Source organism: Fukomys damarensis, unplaced genomic scaffold, assembly GCF_012274545.1.
Source record: "Fukomys damarensis isolate Sample0158 unplaced genomic scaffold, DMR_v1.0_HiC HiC_scaffold_27, whole genome shotgun sequence".
In the NCBI taxonomy this organism is placed as follows: Eukaryota; Metazoa; Chordata; class Mammalia; order Rodentia; family Bathyergidae; genus Fukomys; species Fukomys damarensis.
Window position 1 is genome coordinate 7,883,234 of NW_022900939.1, and position 19,526 is coordinate 7,902,759.

The 19,526-nt window shown below is 50.5% G+C and overlaps 1 protein-coding gene across 2 annotated transcripts in view; it reads right to left on the reverse strand.

Annotated features, from left to right (window-relative positions):
* Ext2 (exostosin glycosyltransferase 2) overlaps positions 1-19,526 on the reverse strand; it is a 122,241-nt gene that overhangs the window by 90,153 nt on the left and 12,562 nt on the right. For both annotated transcript variants that reach the window (XM_010612513.3, XM_010612514.3), the window contains exons 5-7: positions 19,177-19,372; positions 17,425-17,564; positions 14,519-14,612 (exon numbers count right to left, since the gene is read on the reverse strand). In XM_010612513.3, coding sequence (XP_010610815.1) covers positions 14,519-14,612; positions 17,425-17,564; positions 19,177-19,372 — 430 coding nt within the window. The remainder of the gene's footprint in view (positions 1-14,518; positions 14,613-17,424; positions 17,565-19,176; positions 19,373-19,526) is intronic.

Genomic DNA, 19,526 nt, shown 5'->3' on the forward strand with positions numbered 1-19,526 from the left:
TATATACATACATAAAATCTCTAAGGTCCAAAAATAGAGAATATTAGATGCCCCAGTGATGGCAATAGAGCAGCTTCAGAAAAACAAGGCAGACTACAAGGGCAAAAACTCAATAAAACCTGCTATCCCCAAGCCAGGCCTAGCTCATTAGTAATTAATGACTATGTCATGGCCTGTTATTAAAGGAGGGTGCTTCATAAACTCTGCTTTACTAATGGATCAAGAGGGAAAACTCTAGAGAGAGTATCCACACGCTTTATAGAAGATAGCTCAGAAACCTTGGTGTTGCCTTCGTTTTCTGAATAACTTTTCCCCAGGCTATCGGCCAAGGAGAATCCAATACCCTGAAAAACATAAAGTATGTAAGACCATAAACTTATCCTGGCAAAGAAGATCAGGTTTCTATCATCAAAATAAATAATTGATAGATAAAATTTTAAACCACCCAAAAGATTTCTTCTTTACTACGCTACGATACTCTGTTAACCTAACAGTCAGCGTGACCATTCAAAGGGTCGTGGTGCACCAGCTGATATCCCAGGGAAAGTGTAGCCATGAATATTACAAGGACAGATCCACAGTCTCCTTGGGGACTGGGATATTTCATTGCCATTCTTCCTTCTTCTACTTGCTCTCCAAATCAGCCACCTGGAGTGTCACTCCCTTGAGAACGAAGAATTATGTCTATCATAAGGTTTTCAGGGTTAGTCTTTTCTAAAAATGCTCAGGCATTTGTAAAAGGCCTAACGCTTTCAAACTCATGTATAATATTGTTCCTTCAATCTTCCTTTTCAGAATTACAACATGATCTGTGATACTTAAATTTTTAATTTAAAAAAACCTCACCTTCAAGAATCATTCCATGGATACAATAAAACAAAAACAAAACAAAACCCAAGCTTGTATTGGGCTTGACAAACTGTTAGTAAAACACTTGCTGTCCTGTTTCAACTGGAGACCATGATGTAAGTCCTCCTACTTCACAGATAAAACCCAGGGCAGAGTCACCTAGCAAACCTTGGAGTTCTGCCCAGCGGGCCAGTTCTCGGGGTCTTTGTGTGGCCCAATGAGATGGACATGAAGTGTCACTCTTTACCAGCTCTCACCCTTTTCTGGTCTTACACTATTACTGCTGCCAGTTCCTGGTAAAAAGCTAAGATGGGTTAGGAAAAATACGGTGGAAGCAGCCTGCCTTCCCTGGAGTGAGACACGGATTGATCTCTTGGCCTGGACTCTTGGGCCTGACAGACATTAGTATGAGCTGAGCTGTGTCCACCCAATGTTCATGCTGAATCTCCAACGCGCAGTACCTTTTAGTAGAATGCGAATGTATTTGAGGCAGGGAGAGGCCTCAGAGGACCCAACTGTGCCAGCACGGACCCTGGACGTGGGCTGCCAGAAAGTGAGAAACACACTTCCGGTGGGTGTTCGAAGCCCCCCGCCTGCGGCCCTGGGTCCTGACAGTCCTAGCCAGTGAGCACAGACATTAGCAGACACTGCACACCTCTCCTGTCAGGATGGCTGGCTGCCTGCATGACTCAGCCTGCACACTCTCTTTTTAAAGATTTCAGATGAGTATAATAGCTCAAAAGGTGCTTGAAACAAACTAAAGCTGAGTTTCACAAATCCGCTTCCTAACTTTTAACTATGTGCCACAAATTCCTCCCAACCCTCTGGCCACCTACTCAGCCTCAGAGGTTTGCTTTCCTCCACCCTGAAAGTGACAGCCACCTCATCTGGTCTTGTGACATAGGACCAGGCCCCGCAGGTAACAGAAAGGCGACTCCTCTCCTTCCCCTGGCCACGCTTGGGACAACACAACCACAGGTCAGGATCAGCAAAATCAGGACTGGCAGCTAAAAACTTCACCTCTGCTCTAGAGCAGATAAAGGCCTTTTCAAACTCATTTTATCAAGACTACAGGATGTGAGTTCTAGAAAAGCAAAGAATTCCAGCGGAGGTCACTGGTCCTTATCTAAACTAAAGGCCTCATTGAGTTGAAGGATTTTCTACTCAGTATTTTTAGAACAAGAAGTTTGATTTCTTGCCAAAGAAGCTATACTGAAGTCATGTAATATCCATGGGTCCCAGGACTTGTTTCTAAATACCAAAGCTTTTACTCTCCTGTTCCCCCGGCAAGAACCCATGTGGCCGAGGGAGGCCATCCCTGCTATTTCCATGTCCTCAGGCAAGACCTTTTTTTTTTTTTTTTTCCTGAATGCAGAATGGAATCTTACAGCTAGAGCTTTCCTGACTTGAAAGCACTGGGAATTAACATGCGAAAGCCCCAGGACCCTACCCTCAAGCCATCTTCCATGAATTACACTCCCAGACATGGAGCTGACTTGGGACTTGCAGGCTTTTGCTCTATTAAGATAAAACAACTGTCTTTGAAAATGAATGCTACTTGGGGAAAGTTAGAAGAAAAAGAGGTAAAAGGGTGGAAGGGAAGAGAGGACTTGGTGATTATTCAGGAAATGCTTCAGTATTGCGACCTCCTGTCCTAAGGGAAACAAGAAGGGGTAGAGGAGGAAAAAGGGGAAGCCCGAGCCATGTTTCTTGACATGTGACAGACAGCTCCCGAAACAGAAAGCCATAGGTTTCCTGTCTCAGGGGTATCGCCTTCAAATATGCCAGCGTTCTCAGGGTGGATCAGTTTTCCCAACTGTTGGGACCCTGCTGTGAGGCCAGGTCCCCAGCAAAACACAGGGCCCTGCCTGGGAGCCTTTGAGGAGGTCGGAGCCGTGAGGAGTTCAAAGGCAAGGCTGGCCAGTGGCTTGCACCTCCAAGAGCCTCCCAGGTGAAAGGTTACTAAAGCAGGAGCCACTGGCCAATAAAACTGTGTTTGGTCAACCTCCTTGGCAGAGCCCAGACTGGATTCCGCCTCTGAATCCTACGGCTCCCTGGGCCAGATCTGGGAGCTTCAGGGATTAGCAGCTGACTGGCTGGTTCCAGGGAAGAGCTGAAAGGTGGATTGGAAACCTTTAATCAAGATCTGGCATCAAAAATAAACAAATAAGAGCACAACCTGGGTCAACTGGCTTTAAAGGAATTTGCCTGGGGAGAAGCTTCCCAAGTTTGCTGGGCTAAGCCCAGGCGAAAGCAAGCATGCATTTGTTTGATGAGAGAAGGCAAATAGAAAACAAGCCTGTCTCCAGCAGGCCACTTGAAAGGCACGTGAGATTTCACTCCACCCGCAGAGCTGCCTCGTGGGAAGTGGCAGTGTGAGGGCAAGGCTCTTTCCTCTCCTTCCTTCCTTCCGGGGCCCTGAGGGTTCCAGACACTCCCAAGGAGATGCTGTGCAGCAGGTCTTAAGTGGGCACGAACACGAACTCGGCAGCCAGGCTGCCCAGTAGTCCTTTCCCTGTCACTACTTGTTCCCAGGAAAAGAGAGCCTTGGCAGGGTGCAGGCTGATGCCACGCATCACGGCTCTACCTGAACGGGCCACACAAGACCTCGATGGGTGCCCCGCTGACGCCCCCACGGCGCCCTCCAGACCACGGCGCTATGGAGACAAGTGCGGTGCGACCCCAAGGGGGTCCCAACTGCTTCCCCACCCTGGCCCTCCCTTGCGCGACAGCTGAAATCCTCTCTCCCACAGCTCCAATCTAAAGATGTCCAGAGATTAATACTTGGGGCTGCGTCATTTGAAGAGTTCCCTACAGCTTTCTAGGAAAACAGATCGGAGGGGATGCCGAGGTGCGGTTATTTTAAGCCAACGGTTGGTGCCGTTAGGGTCGCTGGCCCTCTGATGGCAACTCGGAGGATGCTCCTCTGCCCTTCACTTGTCACCAGCTCTGAAGCCCCTCGTTCCCACCAAGTGCCCGAATGCCATGCTACTGCATTCCATTCCCATCTGCAGCTGAAAGTACAAAGTCAAAGGTCTTTCTGAAATACAAATGACACACAGATAAGACCATCGAGGCCCAATCAGATGTGATCAAATCAAATTAACCTGAAGCCTAAAGTCACTTTAGTACACACATGGACTTCAAATATTTGAGGAAACACACACACACACACACACACACACACACACACACTCTTTCTAATAAAAAGCATCTGAAACACAAGTGCCTTGCTTCCTGACTACTAAAGACTTCATCAGAGTGGACGGCAAGTACACACTTAAACACAATAAACTAGCCTCTCGCTGCCCAGGACAGAGAAAACTACATTCTATGGCTTGTGACTCTACTGACCCTGGTCTGATTCAGTTGCAAGTAAGGACATGTGACTATGGTCTTACATCCCCTACACCAGTAGCCCAGAATTAAATGATTAATTGTGCTATTATAAAATACACGTTATGCCATGCCAAAAATAATGAGGCAACTCCAAGTTATCTCAGCCCTTGCTGAAAATAATATATGTGTATACAATCATCTGACTTAACACTTACATAGAGAAATCCTGTTTTATTGTTGCCAAATATCACAGCATGTTATCATCAACATACTAATCTGTCCACGTAAACACAATGGTTTAAGAATCGTCTTAACCCTTACTAAAGTCTGAAAAAAAGGTGAGTTTCCATGCCAAACGTATCAACACTTGATCATCTACAACTTATTCTTTAGTAAACCTAGACATTTTTCTAAGTAGGCGTATAATGAATTCACAAAACCTACACCAAATTTCCTGTAATGAGCAATTACTTCTCACACGTGCTTGGCAAATACTATACAGTCGTCCCACACCAGCCCCAGAATCCAACAGTTCTGATACGAACTGCAAATAAACAGCCCACCGCTTTCTTAGCCCGCTGCCTAGAGCCAGGCCCCATGTTGGGCACCCATTAAAAGAGATGCACTCATGGCTGATTTTCATCGGATGCCCACAGAGGAACCATGGCCATTCTGTCACACCTCTACCTCCTGGAAAGGCTGCAGGGACAACCTCCAATACTGAAATTATTTTGTGTGGTGAATTATACTGCAAATGATCATAGCCAGTTCATGGTCCCAAATTAAACTTTTAACTAATTATAGTGTTATCAATTTAGCCACCAGGAAAGGTTGAAAAGTGAATTTCACCACTTTGGGGGTTGGGGCAGTTTTGCACCGCTTTGCTGCTTTTATACATAATCGCTCGCCCACCAGGAGCTCATTTGTATATAAAGCGAGTCAGTATTTCTCCTGGTTACCTAATAACAAGCCTAGATTCTCCCCCACAGGAGCTAAACCAGTAATAAAATTATTTTTTATTGTTCGCTCAATGACAATTCTAGATGGATGGCAATATATGCGCAACTAACACACTACAAAAATTCCTTGCTTTTGCCTCAAAATCAAGTTAAATGACTATTTCAAACTGAACACACTTGCAAAATTGCTCATGCCCAAAATTACTTGAAAAGCGAAAAATCATGTGTTTGTGCCAAAGAAGAGTACAGAGCCATTAATAAAAAATCCTGTGTCCATCAGATTTTGCTTCTCCTTCCTGACCTCATCCTCAAGCGAAAGGGAAAAGGAGGGAGGGAAGCCACCGCGCACTTTGAGGGTGCAGGCTGCCGTCCCCTGCGCCTTCGGAGGTCAAGACTGGAAAGCGGAAGGGAGGAGGGTAAGGATGCCTCCGTGAAATGCCTGGAAAAACATTCTGGACAGGAGATGCCAAAGATTTTGAAGCTCCCATCAAGCCTCTGGCCCTGGTCCAGGTAATGGCTTTTCCTTCCCTTTAGCCGCTGGCTGCAAGAGAGTTCCAGCCAAGAAAGGAAAAGTGGTGCTGGGGATGTGGGGGCAGCTTCCAGCCACTTCTCCGTGCAGGAGACCAAAGGGCCAGGCATCACAGGCTGACATTTATGGAGGGCCTGGGCTTCCAGAAGCACTCTGGGAGGATTACTGAGGGCGGGCAATCTGGTCTGAAAGGTACAGCCAAGCAGACTGATGAAAGTCCCTTTAACTTTGATAACAGTGGACTCAGACAGCAGGCAGGAGCTGGCAAAGACAGGCACGCAGGGGTCTGGACAGTCTTTGAGGAAAAAGCTCACCGCTGCCCTGGCCCTGCCAGGCCCCCAGGTTGCCCACCTCAAACACAGAGGTGTAGAGGTACAGACTGCTGGGGAATAGCATTTCTAATCAAACCCCCCTGGAAAATCCTGCCTATCCTGGCCCAGCCGTGGCCAGTGGGGAGGTCAGGGTCTGCGGAGGTGAATTACCCAGCCAGCCCCTCACCTCTAAATGGCTGCTGTCCTACCCGATCCCTTCTGCCCAGCATTTTCCTTCCCTTTTTCTATCAGAAGTTTCACACGCCTGCCTGAGCTCCTGGACTCAGCAGAGCGGCCCATATAGCTGTCAGCAAACTGATAAGAACTTTCAAATGACTCCACAGGGCCTCTTTATAAAGAAGAGCCAAAGAAGCCCATAAAGAGAGAGGGCAGGGGCCACGAAAACCAGCCGCTCACACTGTTTTAACGTGGCATTACAATGAGCCGCAGATTTATGGGAGTGCTTTAGCCCCTGGCCAGAGTCATCTGGGGCTGGGCCTGGACCCTGCTCTCCAGTGGGGCTTCAGATATGGGATGGGGCAGGCGAGAGGGGGCTGGCAGCCCAGGTTGAGAGAGCAGGAGGAGAGGAGAGAGGAGGAGGGAGCAGCGCTAAAACTCTGAACGCTCAAACTCAAGCTCCTTCCAGCAGGATGTGAGCAAATGCTGTTTCTAGAGGCGTCTGAAGAAAGTCTGTGTACTTTAGTTCACACTCGCTAGGCGCTCTAGACGCTGGGTCTTAGCCGTCACCCTGCAGGTGCTGACTGTGATTGTAATTCTCCCCTGGGAGTCTATTAGTTGTTTTGTTGTAGTGTAAAACGATGAATAAAAATCATTATTCGGCAGTAAACAAATTAGAATGGGGACACAAGACTAGCTCTGGTACACATTTTTTCCCTTGAAGGGGCACAAAGAGTAGTAATACTTTATCCAAACGCTCCAGAGTCAAACAGAAAGGCCAGCTAGGGAATCACTGATTTTTCATCTCCCTATGAGCATTTCTGATCCCTAAGACAAAAACAAGAGAAGTAAACCTGCTTCTATGCCAAGATGCAAGAAGTGTACTCAGACCCACAGGACTGAATTCTGCTTCAAGTTTCCAAGCCCAGAAGCAAATGCATAATACATCGGTGTGGGGGACTAACTGCGGTTCCTTCGGCCATGCTCCTTACCAGGAGGCTCCTTCCAAACTCAAATGCAGATCCAGAGGGAGCTCTCCCACAGGACTCGGGGCACCAGAACCACATGCTTCGGGAAAATGATCTCTTTCCGTCCATACAACTGCACTACAGTTTGGTTAGCCCCAGGCTTTGGACAGGAAAACAAGGACCTGTTCCTTGTCACAAAGCTGGTACACAGACGGCAGAACTCAGAATTCAAATTCAGGTTTCCCCGGCTCAAAAGCTTGTCGCGCTTTCCAAAATGACCACATTTTTCAAAGGTTTTGAACTGGGATCCAGAATTAGAAACATAAAAATACGTTTTGTATGACAACTCAAAACTGAAAACAAAGGTTTCAGGAAACATTTACCCTTACTATATATAAAATGCTCTCTGATAGTTTCCTATTAGGGTTCATTTTTAAAAATCTATAAAATGCCAGCCGTGACCCACTGGATTGACCTCATGATATATAATGAATCATTACCCATAGTGTGGGAAATACTGCAGTACAGCATGCAAAAAAACAAAATAAAATAAATCACCAGACTGGGCACCAGGAGACCTGGGGTCCGGTACCACCCTGCACGTTCAAGGTCACCGGAACTCTGCCAGCACAATACCGGGATGAAAGCAGATGCTTAAAACATATTTACTACATTTGACTGGTTGGCATTCGGAAGTGAGACCCCAATTCTTCTAAATTTAGAGAATGCGGAAGTGGGCTGCCCTAAGGAAAAGTTACCAGACCAGTTAAAACTGGCGTCACAGTGGGATGGGACCCTGCACGGACCAAGTCCCACACGCTCCTCAGCTGTACAAGATGTACCAAGACTGCCAGGGAAAGCCACTTTATGTTCTCTCCATCTGGGCTGTGCGGATTTAAAGCTCAGAAGCCATACAAAATGACCGCAAATCAGTCCAAAGCTTAGAGACAGGAGAATTTATTTACAGGCCCCAGTGCACTATACATTTGAGACAGTTCTATTAAAATGCTTTTCTTGGCCTCCCATCAGATACTTGCTGAAAGTTTTTCCAACAAGGTTCTTAAAACCAAAGTTGAAAAATAAGTTAAACACACACACACACACACACGCAAATATTCTTCCTTGAATGTTTAACTGGAAGCGCCCTCATCCCACGCTGGTCTTGAACCGTGTGCACAGATGGCTCTCTGGCACAGCGTGGATTTGCACACACATGGGATTCAAGCACACAGCGCAGTGCTACTGAGAGTGCCGGAATTTAAAAGTCCGCACGCTCGCCAACTCCCTCCCATTGGTCAAAAGGCCTTGCACAGCTGGGCAATCGCGCGGCCTCTGGGCGGTCCTCCCAGCCCCAGGCAGTGGCCTGTAAAGGGCAAGTTGGAAAGCTGAGACCAGGCAGCCTCGCTTGGAGTGGCACATAGGGGCTGGATGGGGGACAGCTGGAGTTATTTTAAACTCTCAGAATACGGCTGATGTACATATAAAACTTCTCTATCTCACAGCTGGACAGCTGGAGGGGGCAGCGGCTACGAATGACAGACACTACGGTGCCCATCCTGGAAACGAAAAGTGAAATCTTTGCCACTTTCTCCCTGCATATTTCCAGGGATGTGTCCAGTCGGGTCTCCAGTAGCCGCTCAGGAGGAGAGACGCAGGCGGAGGCAGCCGCACTGGTGGGTGGCGCCCTGCCGTCTGCACACAGCAGTGGCGGGGAACAGACTGTGCTCCACCCGCCTGGCGAGCTGTGAGGTCCGGGGTGGGTAACTCCCCGTGTCTTTATCCTCAGTGTCCTCACATAAAAGATTTCAGATTACTCTGCTAACCGCCGGTCTCCCGCCTCTGTTGAGAACGTCTGCTTTGTGCCTGGTGGTGCGCTGGGGGTTGGGGGTGAGGAGGACGGGACCCAGGCTGCCTTGTGACTGTCGCGGGTGTCATGGGGGGCCAGCAGCCCTGGGAGCCCTCGGGGGACCTACGGGTCCGCAGAGCTGAGACTTCAAGGCCTCTGCTACACCTTTAAATGAGCCGCAGAACATTCTGTACAAATAACTCTTCTAAACAAACTTTATAAAGGCCTATTACATACAATGTTAATACTTCAATACATACTAAGAGTAAACCTGATCTTAAAGACTTAATGCCGCCGTCAATAACAACTTTAGGGGAAAGAAACGTAGGCTTCAGGGTTCAAATCGATAGCAAGGCAGACAAACAAGAACCGCCATGATTGAGGAATTCTGCCGTCTTCCAAGGGTACAGCCGGGACACTGCGAACCCGCAAAGCTGTGCTGTGGTCCAACACGCCGAGAGTGCTTTCTTCAACCCTGCTCTTCCCATCAGAAGGTGGATGACCTTCCCCTATATATGGCCATCTTTCTCCCCTTCATCTTTCTGGCCATGAGCACGGGGTCCTGTACTTCAGTATGTCGAGGTGCTCTATACACAGGACTACGCAAGAGTCCCCCCACATATAACACCTGAACTCAGGCGTGTGCGCACACGATTTATTGTGCGATGGCTTCTCCCCATCTCCTCTGGATCACAGCTGCACCTAAGTCTAGTCCCGGTGGGGACAGCACCAGAGCCTGGGTTGGATTTTGAACTTTTTTTTTTGTTGTACCAGGGATCGAACTTGCGTCCTCACACTTGCGAGGCAGGCGGTGGAACCACTGAGCTAAATCCCTGGCCCCTTGGATTTTGTTAAACAGAAGTGTTTTGGCTCTTTGCTAATCTGCAGCGCAGATATTCAGGATACTTCACAGGAAACCATGAGGGTATGGTGAGAGGGAGCAGAGACGGGAAAGAAACTGGCATTTTAACTTAGCCTGAGTGCTAAAGGCCGGAGAGGAGAGGAGGTGGTGAGTGTTGCTGCCACCTCAAAGGCTCCTAGTCAACTGAGTACAAAGAAGAGTTCAAAGGCAAGGCGGGCTCCTGACTTCCACCTCCTAGCGGGGCTGAGGTCAGAGGTCGCTGCTGGTGGAGCCACTGGCCAATAAAAGAATGTTTGGAGACTCTGCTCAACAGATAAACTGGGGATCCACTTACAACCCTCCTCCCTAACCACACGAACATTTCCAACTGTACAGGGTACAGTCTATGCCCAGGCAGCCTCCCAAGGCCTGAGCCTGAGTACTTGTGCTGCTGCTTCAAGGGAGACTGGGGATGTGCACGAGCTCTCTGACTACAGAAATGTGTCTGGCTTCTTCCTGCCTTCCAAAGCAGGAAAATGCCCCTCCTTGAGCTCACCCCAGTGCTACCTCCCCATCGGTGTCTTCCCACCACCCAGGCCAGCCCACTCTCGCCTTCCATCTCAGCCCTAACAGGCCCTGGAAAGCGGTCGCACTGAGCCCCAACCACACACCCGAAGATGAAGATGACCATCATCCTTGGCGGGTGGGGCCACAGATGCCTTATCATCACCCAAATGCCCCCTGGAAAAAAAACAATTAGGGCTTCAATAAATCAAACTGACCAGTTAATTAGCTCACGGGACAATGAAAGGCCAACTGATAAATCAGCCTTACCCTTTTAGGAGGAATATCCTCTGCTAGTTTGGGGAGTTCTGTGACTTACCCAGAAGCCTCTTCAGGGCCCCCTGGATCGTCCATGTCCAGTGCTCTAGGTGCCAGCACCGCTCATGGGTGACCCAGAGGCCACTGTCTCTATGCCAGACACGTAAGGGAGCTCTAGTTAGACCTCTCGCTTCCTTTAGGCTCCAGCTTGCCCTGAACTTTACCGCTGGTTCCAGGCAGCAGGTCAGGCAGGTCTTTCTCCCTTGGCACCACTGCAATCCCAAGTTAGAGCGGTGGCTCTCACTGGTGCCTTTCCTGCCTCACTCTCACCTGCGACATGTTGCCACCTCACCTGCTCACCAAGACCCCACCCCTGTGCTTCCGGAGTCAGTTCAGAGACGCTGGTTCTGGCTGGCAGGGTGAGCCGACCCCTGTGCCAAGCCCTGCTCCTTCTGTACCCCAGTGCCATTCCCCACAGAGCAGCCGTGAGGATGACAGGTACCCAAATAAGTGGCTCATAGCAAGCAGGATTTCTTGGAAAGATTCAAACATGAAGAATGAAAAGGAGTCACTTACGAGTCAATAGCGACCTCTGCTGGCTACAGTTGTCGCTGCAGCTAAGAAAACCGGGTCTTGGGTCTTGAGCCTTGGTTCCTTCAGACGTTTCACCTATGTGCCCATGCAACTGGTTTTCCCCTAAAGAGTTCCACCTGTCTTACGAAAACACCTGAATCTTATGTCCCTAAACTGGAGAATTCAGTAAAGCACAATAACTTTTCAGACGCAGGTGTATGCTTTTTTTTTTTAGTTACTCCTGCCAAAGTCAAGTTAAATCAATGGAAGGCAAGCAGAAGGCAAATGACGAGGATATTTTGGGAAGAGCATATTTTGTTATAGAACAAAAGAAGCTTCCTTCAGCTGTAGTTTGGATAGGTGTCTGCCAAAGGTTCCTATGGAAAGCCTGTCCCCAGTAGGCACATTGAGAGGCACCTGTACCTTTAAGAGGAGGGGCTCCAGTGAGTGAGAGTCATGTGACCACGTATTCCCACCAACCAATGGGCTCCCAGCCTCCAAACTGAACAAACTAAGTCTTTCTCTTTAGGGCCTCAGGTATTCATTCCTTGCAGTAACAGAAAGCTGGCGATATACTCTCTGATCTTACAGATGATCCAGGATCAATAGAACACTGGTTCTCAAAGCGGTTTTGACCCCACCCCAAGGTGGACATCTGGCAATATCTAGAGACATTTTAGGTTGTTTCAGCTTGGGAGAGGGGATCGTGCTACAAGCATCAAGAGGGCATTGAACCTGGTCATGCTTTATACCTAGCAGGGAGCTCCCTCGACCAGGTCATCTCCATCCGGTTGCCATCAGCCTGGTCTAGCAAGTGGGGCTGGGACCACGAAATACTCGGGAAAAGGGAAGCAGACCGGTGGGCACTGCAGTGGGGCCCATGGGACAGTTGGAGAGCAGCACCGGCAAAGAGGGCGAGGGGACGCAGGGGACAGCAGGGCTGTCAGTGGTCAGGTGGCACCGTGGAGGGTGGCCGCCAGCACAGGGTACTGACCAGAGGTGCAGGGGAGGGGAGATGAGCAGCGAGTACTGGCGTCGTCAGGGAGGCCGGTCATTGTGCTAGGGACAAGAATGTACTGTTTTTAAGCAGCTGCATAGAGCACGAGAGGGGATGTCGCCAATCCCATCATTTCATAAAGAAGGAAATGGAAGTGTAGGCAGCACTGGTGATGTGTCACAGACATTCCGTCAACAGGGACAGAGCCAGGGCTTGAACCCAAGTCTTCTGACTCTAACTGAGTCTCTCCGAGACCAAAAAACCGCACGCACCCTGTTTCGAATGACTTGCTCTCATTCCCTCTCAACTATACCTTGATTATGACCTCTGGGTGCCCGCCTTGCACCTGCGCATCGCTGGGAACCGGCAGGGGCTGCTGCTCCAAGAGCCGAACAGTTCTCTTTCTCAAAGTGAAAGTGGTGTGGGGGAAGAGGACAGGATCTGCTCTGTGGCACCTCCCAGGTCGCATGTGAATCTGCCTGGCCTAGAATCCAGCACAAGATGGAATGTGCTTTGGCATGTGACTCTGTGATCAGTTTATTAATAAATAAAGATGCCACAAAGAGTGACAATCAAAAAAAAGCGGTGCTCTTTAGCACAAACGCCGACTCTTCAAAGAGCATTTTCTTCTCCCCAGGTTTTAAGAGCCCCAGGTTTAGAGTGAAAATCTAGAAGTCTCTAGTCTGATGTTCTCACTAAAATTCAAATGAGGTCAAGCAGTTAAGTAACAAAGGCAGCGGGGCCCAAGAAAGACAGGAAGCCAGCAAGAGGCTAAAATCGACCTGAGCCTTATGGCCGGTGAGGATGCTGTGAGGTTTGGAGCCGAGGGTCTGCGGCCCAGAGGAGGGAGATTCCTGCCCATGGCACAGAGCTGGTCCCCAGAGCTGGCATCCAACCAGGCAACCTAAGAAACTTATCACCGCCACGTCGGAAGCTTGTGTTGCTACAGTTTGGATCCCGGTGTCCCCCAGTCTCCTGTGCTAAAGGCTTGGTCCCCAGAGTAGGGTCCTGGGAGAGCGGGAACCCAGGAGAGGTCTCTGGCACTGAGGTGGACTTGCAGGGGACCCTGGCCTCTTTCGCTTTCTGCCACTTCCCCTCCAGGATGCATCACCAGCCGCCAGGGCCTGAGGGCAATGCGTTCACCACACAAGGGCTGGAACCTCCAAGGCGGTGTGGCAAGAGCAGCCTTCTGTTTTAGTAAGCTGATCATCGCAGGGTGGAGGGACAGGGAGCTGACGGGCACAAGCAGCACAGCACAGAGGGTGGGCTGAACAGGGCACCTGCACTCTGTCCCAAACCCTACGATGACGATTAAAGGGAACTCTCACAAAGTGAGCCTCTAGAGCCCGTGACAGAGAAGGGGAGACGGCATGGAAACAAAGCATGGACCCTGGAAAGGAGCGGAAGTGGTACCGGAAGCCAGGGCTCAGGACGGTTCTACTGTGACTCCGTGAGAAAACCCACCCTGGGGCCCAGGCGGGCACAGAGCAGCAGAAAAAGACGACTGAAGTGCTTAAGATACAGCAGGAACAGTGCTTCTCTCCTCACCCCAGAGCCTGGGCACCATCAGCCCTTGTCCAGAGCCTGCAGCCTACTCGGGTCCAGGTCAAATCGGGCCCCCTCATGGGGTGCAGAGCCAAGCTGACAACAAGGTGCATCTGTAAGACCCTCCCAGCCTCTTCCCCCTCATAACCCAGGAGGCAGTTCTGATAAAGATTAAAATGGAAAAAACACACATTTTTGTTTGTTTTTTGGTACCGGGGATTGAACTCGGGTCCTTGCACTCGCAAGGCAGGCCACCGAGCCGCTGAGCTAAATCCCCGGCCCCGAAACACACATTTTTCAAAGAGCACAGAATAAATACTTCCTGCCAAGTTAGACACAGCCTTTTCAATTTCAACTCGCTGGAGGGTGAGGTCGATGCCCAGTGGGTCCTTCAGGCAGGCAGAGCCGTAGGAGGGGCATCAGAGGGCGGGCAGGACAATGGCTCTGTGGGGACAGCTGAGACCCCTCGCGTCCCTGCATACACAACGCTGGGCTCCGTCTCGGCACCGGAACCGTCACCGCGGTGCCTGTGGCCCTCTGAAAGGCTTCAGCTTTGCATCCTGAAGACCCTGCTCCCGAGCACCAGGAAATCACAGCAGCCTCCTCCGCGGGGCCCGAGGACCTCGGGCTTGCTGGGTGCACCTGCGGCCTGAGCCCCGCCCCGTGCTAAGTGTGGGGTGGACACGACGAGGAGACGCAGCCCCTCGTGCCCTCGGCACTGCGGACCCCGCTTCCGCTCCCTGCTTGGGCCGGGCCTCTCACCTGTCTCTGCATCTCTTCCACCTGTCTGCTCGGGATGCTCTGCAGGATACCGTGCACATCGGCTATCTTCTCTTCCGGTACCACCACGGACGCCCTGGAGACGACAGCGGACAAGCAGCATGCATCCAGTCCTCGGCAGCACCTCCCTGCCCTCTCCTGTTTCCTTTTCACCAGCAGAAACGACACCCAGAGCTGCTTCAGCCTCACATGTCTCCTGGGACATGTTCTGACACTGACCTCTTCCCACATCACCTCAGCAGCCGATTCCTCACCTCCCACTCATCCTATTTACCTTTCACTGGCCTCCATGTCTGAGCCTCTTGGTCACACAACATACCACACTGCCCTGCCACAGGGCCTTTGCATGTGAAATGCCACCTTCTTACGTACTCTTCTTCCCATTTCTCTGAACTGGCTGGGCAGGCTGGGCTCATTGCAGAGAATAGCAGGAGCCCAGCAGAGAGTGGGGAGCCTGAGTCACCTCGGAGTACATGTGGCTTCAGGGTGAGCATGGGAAAGCGAGCCCAGGAGCAGGGCACCTGGCTGGGATGCCTGGCAGAGGTAGGTGAGCTGTGACAAGGGCGGGGGAGAAGGGAGGATCCTTCTCGCAGGGCCTCCAGAAGTCTGGGATGATCCTTGGATAGAGGAACTGACTAAAGTCGAAGCCTGCTCCCCCCGCAACTCCTGTGAGGTCCCAGCACACTGTGGCCCTTGGCAAACTCTGGTGAACTAAGTCAATGATTTCTACTATTCGGACGGGAAAACTGAGGCTCAAAAAGGATCAATCGGCCACAATCACAAATCCAGCCAGCACAGAGCTGGTTCCTACACCGAGGCCGCTGACTTCAAAGCCAGAGGCCTCCCGCTACTCACCCGTGATCTTGGCTACCCAAGCAGGTCTCCATTGTCACAGCGACACCCTTTTACTCCAGCTCACGGTCAGCAGCCCCGTGAGGCCCTCGCCGAGCCCTCTCTCTCCTCCTGGCATCCTGAACAGCAGGGCAGTCTCCTCACTGCATCTGTCTATTTCCCACCACTAAGCTCTGCGCGCCTGGAGGAAGGGCTGAGCCTCGCTGTCTTGCTACATCTCCATAACTGGGGGCGCCTGGCAAATAAAAGGTGAGCAAGGACATTTTCCTAGGTGGATGTGAGCTGGCCGTGGCTCTTCACTTCTCTGAGATGTAAGGGCCGACTTTACACTCTCCTCCTCCGAGCACGCTCAGGCCCCTCCTCTTTCCTGGCTTCTACAGCCTTTGTGCTAATATCTGCTGCCGTGGCATTCCCACAGGCTGTGGTCCAAGTTGAGCGCCCCAATCCAAAGCTCCGAATCTGAAATGTTTTTAGTGCCAATACAATACCACAAGTACAAAATCCCACACGGTGAAATTCTGCTTCTTACACAAAATTAAAAACATGTCTGAGCACTGAGCTATGTGTACCTGGTGCTCACGTGACACAGATGAAGTTTGTGTTTACACTTGAGTCTCTTCCCCGCCATCTCATGATGTGATGCAGATATTCCAAAATCAGGAAAACAAAACAAAACAAAAACCTGAAACCTAAAACCCTTCTGGTTCCCAGCATTTCAGATAAGGCAGACTCCCCTTAACCTCAGGTTTGTTCCCCCTCACACCATCCTAGCCTCCTCAGAAACGAAACTCAGTGTTGTTCTTCCAATAAGTATGAGATGAAGGAAAAAAATGAATGAATTAGTCTCATTTAAATTGTTCAAATAACTGTGGCAATCAGACCTGAATAAAATAGCAGAAGGAGAGAAGAAAGCCATTAAAGTTCTGAGGCAAAGAGCAAAGCCTGAGGCAAAGCTTGAGAGGTGAACAGCGAAGGAACCAATTTTCAACAACCTTCCACCTCCAAAGTGTTGTGGACAGTGAAATGCAGGACTATTCTGTGAACATAACCAGGCAGAGGCACTTCTGTCCAGCTGTCCCTGGATGTCCCCAAGCTTTTACCAGCTACGCACTGTGCACCTTCAACAGACCGCAGCAGCGGTAAACCATCGCTGCAAGTCAGACAACCTGGAGGCTTCAAAACGCAGACTCCTGGATAAGGCCAGGGCTTTCTAAAAAAGCTGTCCAGGAGAGTCTACTCTGCAGTCAAAGTTGAAAATCACTCCGAGAGGCTAGAGGGTGGGAGAGGGTTTTGTGGAAAGAGCCAGACAGTAAATGTTTCAAGCCTTAGAAGCTATACAGTCTTGGTGCAATCACTCTAGCATAAGAATAGCCACGCGATACGTAAATGAAGGAGGGTGGCTGTGTTCCAATAAAGCTTTATTTACAAAAGCAGCCAGTTTGAAGGCTTGGCCCAGTTTGCTCTAAGCCAATGGACTAAGTTTCCTGATGGGAACACAGCAAAGCAGTCTTAATAGTACAGACTGGGAGGCCGGGGATTTAGCCCAGTGTTTCCACCACCTGCCTCGCAAGCACAAGGTCCTGCGTTCAATCTCCAGTACCAAACAAACAAAAAACAAAAGTAGTACAGGTTTGGTATCCTTTATTTGAAATGCTAGCCTCAAAGTGTTTCGGGTTTTTGCAGACTGTGGAATTATTTGCACGTATGATGAGATATCTTAGGGATAGGGGCCAAATCCAAGCACAAAACTCACTTCTGCTTCATATACACCTTAGGGTTATCGCCAGAAGGTAACGGCAGCACTTTGACAGTGACCTATCACCTAAGGTCAGGTGCAGAATTTTCCACTTGTGGCATCATGAAAGCTCTCAGAAAGTTTCTGATTTTGCAGCACTTCTGATTTTGGATTTTCAGATTTGGGCTGCTCACCCCACAGTTCTAATCGAGGTATACCTTCCAGTCCCTGAGGGGCGTTTTACTTCCACTGCTGGCAGAGCCACAGTACTGGCTAAAGTTCACTGGGCAGTTCTACTCACCTCTTCCAGTCAAGGACTTCAGAGAAAGGCAGGATGTAGGAGTCTGCGATGACAACAGGGACACAGCCAGCCTGCAACACGTCACTCAGTACAGCCTGGCCCAGCCGAGCTCCTCGCAGGACCACGCAGAAAGTCGCCTCCTGCGGGAACACAAGCAGAGGTTGAGGATTACAACCCAGCATGGCCGATCCACTCACGGGCATCCCTTCAGGCCATGAAGCTCCCAGAGATTTCAAGCCACTCAACGCTGAGGCACCTTGATCCAAAAACGCCAAAAGGCAACAGCTCCTGCCTATAAGCCATGAAGAACGTGGCTGGGTGCAATGCTGTGCATCTCCAAGCCCCAGGGTAACTTTAGGGCCACAGGGCTGGTGCTCTGTGCACGCTCACAGGGTGGGCTTTCACTGGCCAGTGGGCCAGGCAAACTCACCAGCGGGCGCAGCCTTACCTCAGCCCCTCAGGGGATCGCTGTGGGAATGTTGGGCTCTCCACGGGACCCACTAAAGGAGGCCCCAGGCCTCTGGTCACCCTGCTGCCCCCACGGCGTGTCTACCGCATGTGCCCATAGAACATGCCCACTGAAGGAATGCGGCGCCCTCGAAAAGACATTCATGCAGACGCAGTCTCTCCAGAACAGTGAATCTAACGAAAGCAAAATGTCAAAAGCTCTTCCCTACTCGCTCCCTGAACACTGTCAGTGGGGACGCGTGGGGAAGTAAGAGCTGTGTGGAGAAAACAGTGAGGGAAGACTCTGATTCTCCAATGCTCAGTTTCTCCTAGTTTCTCCCTTTTCGGGGGTGGAGGGGGGTAAAAAAGTTAGAGAAATAGAAAGTTCAGAAAAACTATAACGAAAATTAATATCACACCGCCCTCCAGGGACACAGGGAAGAAGCAGCCACTAGGGTGCCCGGGGCACAGGGGGCAACACGGCCTGACCTGCAGGGTTGGTGGCCAGATGTGGACACACGTGGTGATAACCACTCTTCCTGTCTAGACAAAGGTTACTATAAATACTCCTGCTCACACCGGCACTGTTATCGGCCAGACATTCCGCAGGGAGAAGCAGCACTTCTTGAGAGAAGGTATTTTAATAATCTCAGTATGGGCCAGGTCCTTGATATTTCTCCTTACTAACCTGGTCTTCATTTGAAAGATTTCAGGAAACGGAGCTCACATTCTCCTTGCCTAGCCCTGCACCCTTGGACTGTTCAACAGCTGCCTGCAGAACATCCCCAAGGCAACCGCTCTGCCTCTGGTTATGGAGGCACTGCTAAGCCGGCGGTTTAAGTAAAGGACATCTGTGCTATACAGACGCCGTGGACAGCAAACCACCAAAAGCCAACAGAAGAAAACCAATGCCAAATACCACCCACTCCCGAGGAAAGCTGGCGAAGCATGGTCCAGTGATGCAATTGCCACCTTGAAGAAAGACATTTTCCCGGACTGGCCCACGGGCACAGGACTCACAGCAAAACACAACTGCACGCTCTGCCTCCTGGCTTGCTGTAAACCTACGCGATTGGCGTTTCTGCCACAGAACAAGTATGTGAAGAGAAGAACTGCTGGAATAGACCAAGCCTCTTCCCACGAACACCATATACCAGGCATCCAAGCCTGGAGGGGACGTGGCCAGCGCGGGGCACCACTGCATTTCCTTCTGTCCTGTGTGACGCTGCAGAATGTGACTCCTAGCATTAGGGTCAATGGCAGCGACCCCTGCGCAGCCCGAGTCCGGTTGTGCAGCACACTCACCTGCAGCACCTGGGGGTAATCGAAGACCTGGTGCTTGTGGCAGCGCTTGCGGACGGAAGGGACGCCCTCGGAGAGGTTGGTGCACTTATCCAGGACCAGCACGGCCTCTCCGTGTTTGGCCTGCAGGGCTTCGAGCTCCTCTCTGTACTCGGGATGGATGGCCATCTGCGAGGACAGCAGGAGGTATCGCCGTGGACTACAGAGGAGGAGAAAGGTCACTGGCAGTCACAGCCCCATGGGCCACCAAGGTTAGACAGACGCGGAAACTGAGCTCCTGGCCACAAGTGTTTCCTCACCGTACTGACGTCACCTATTTTTTTTTTAATTACACACTGGAGACTTGTTAAATA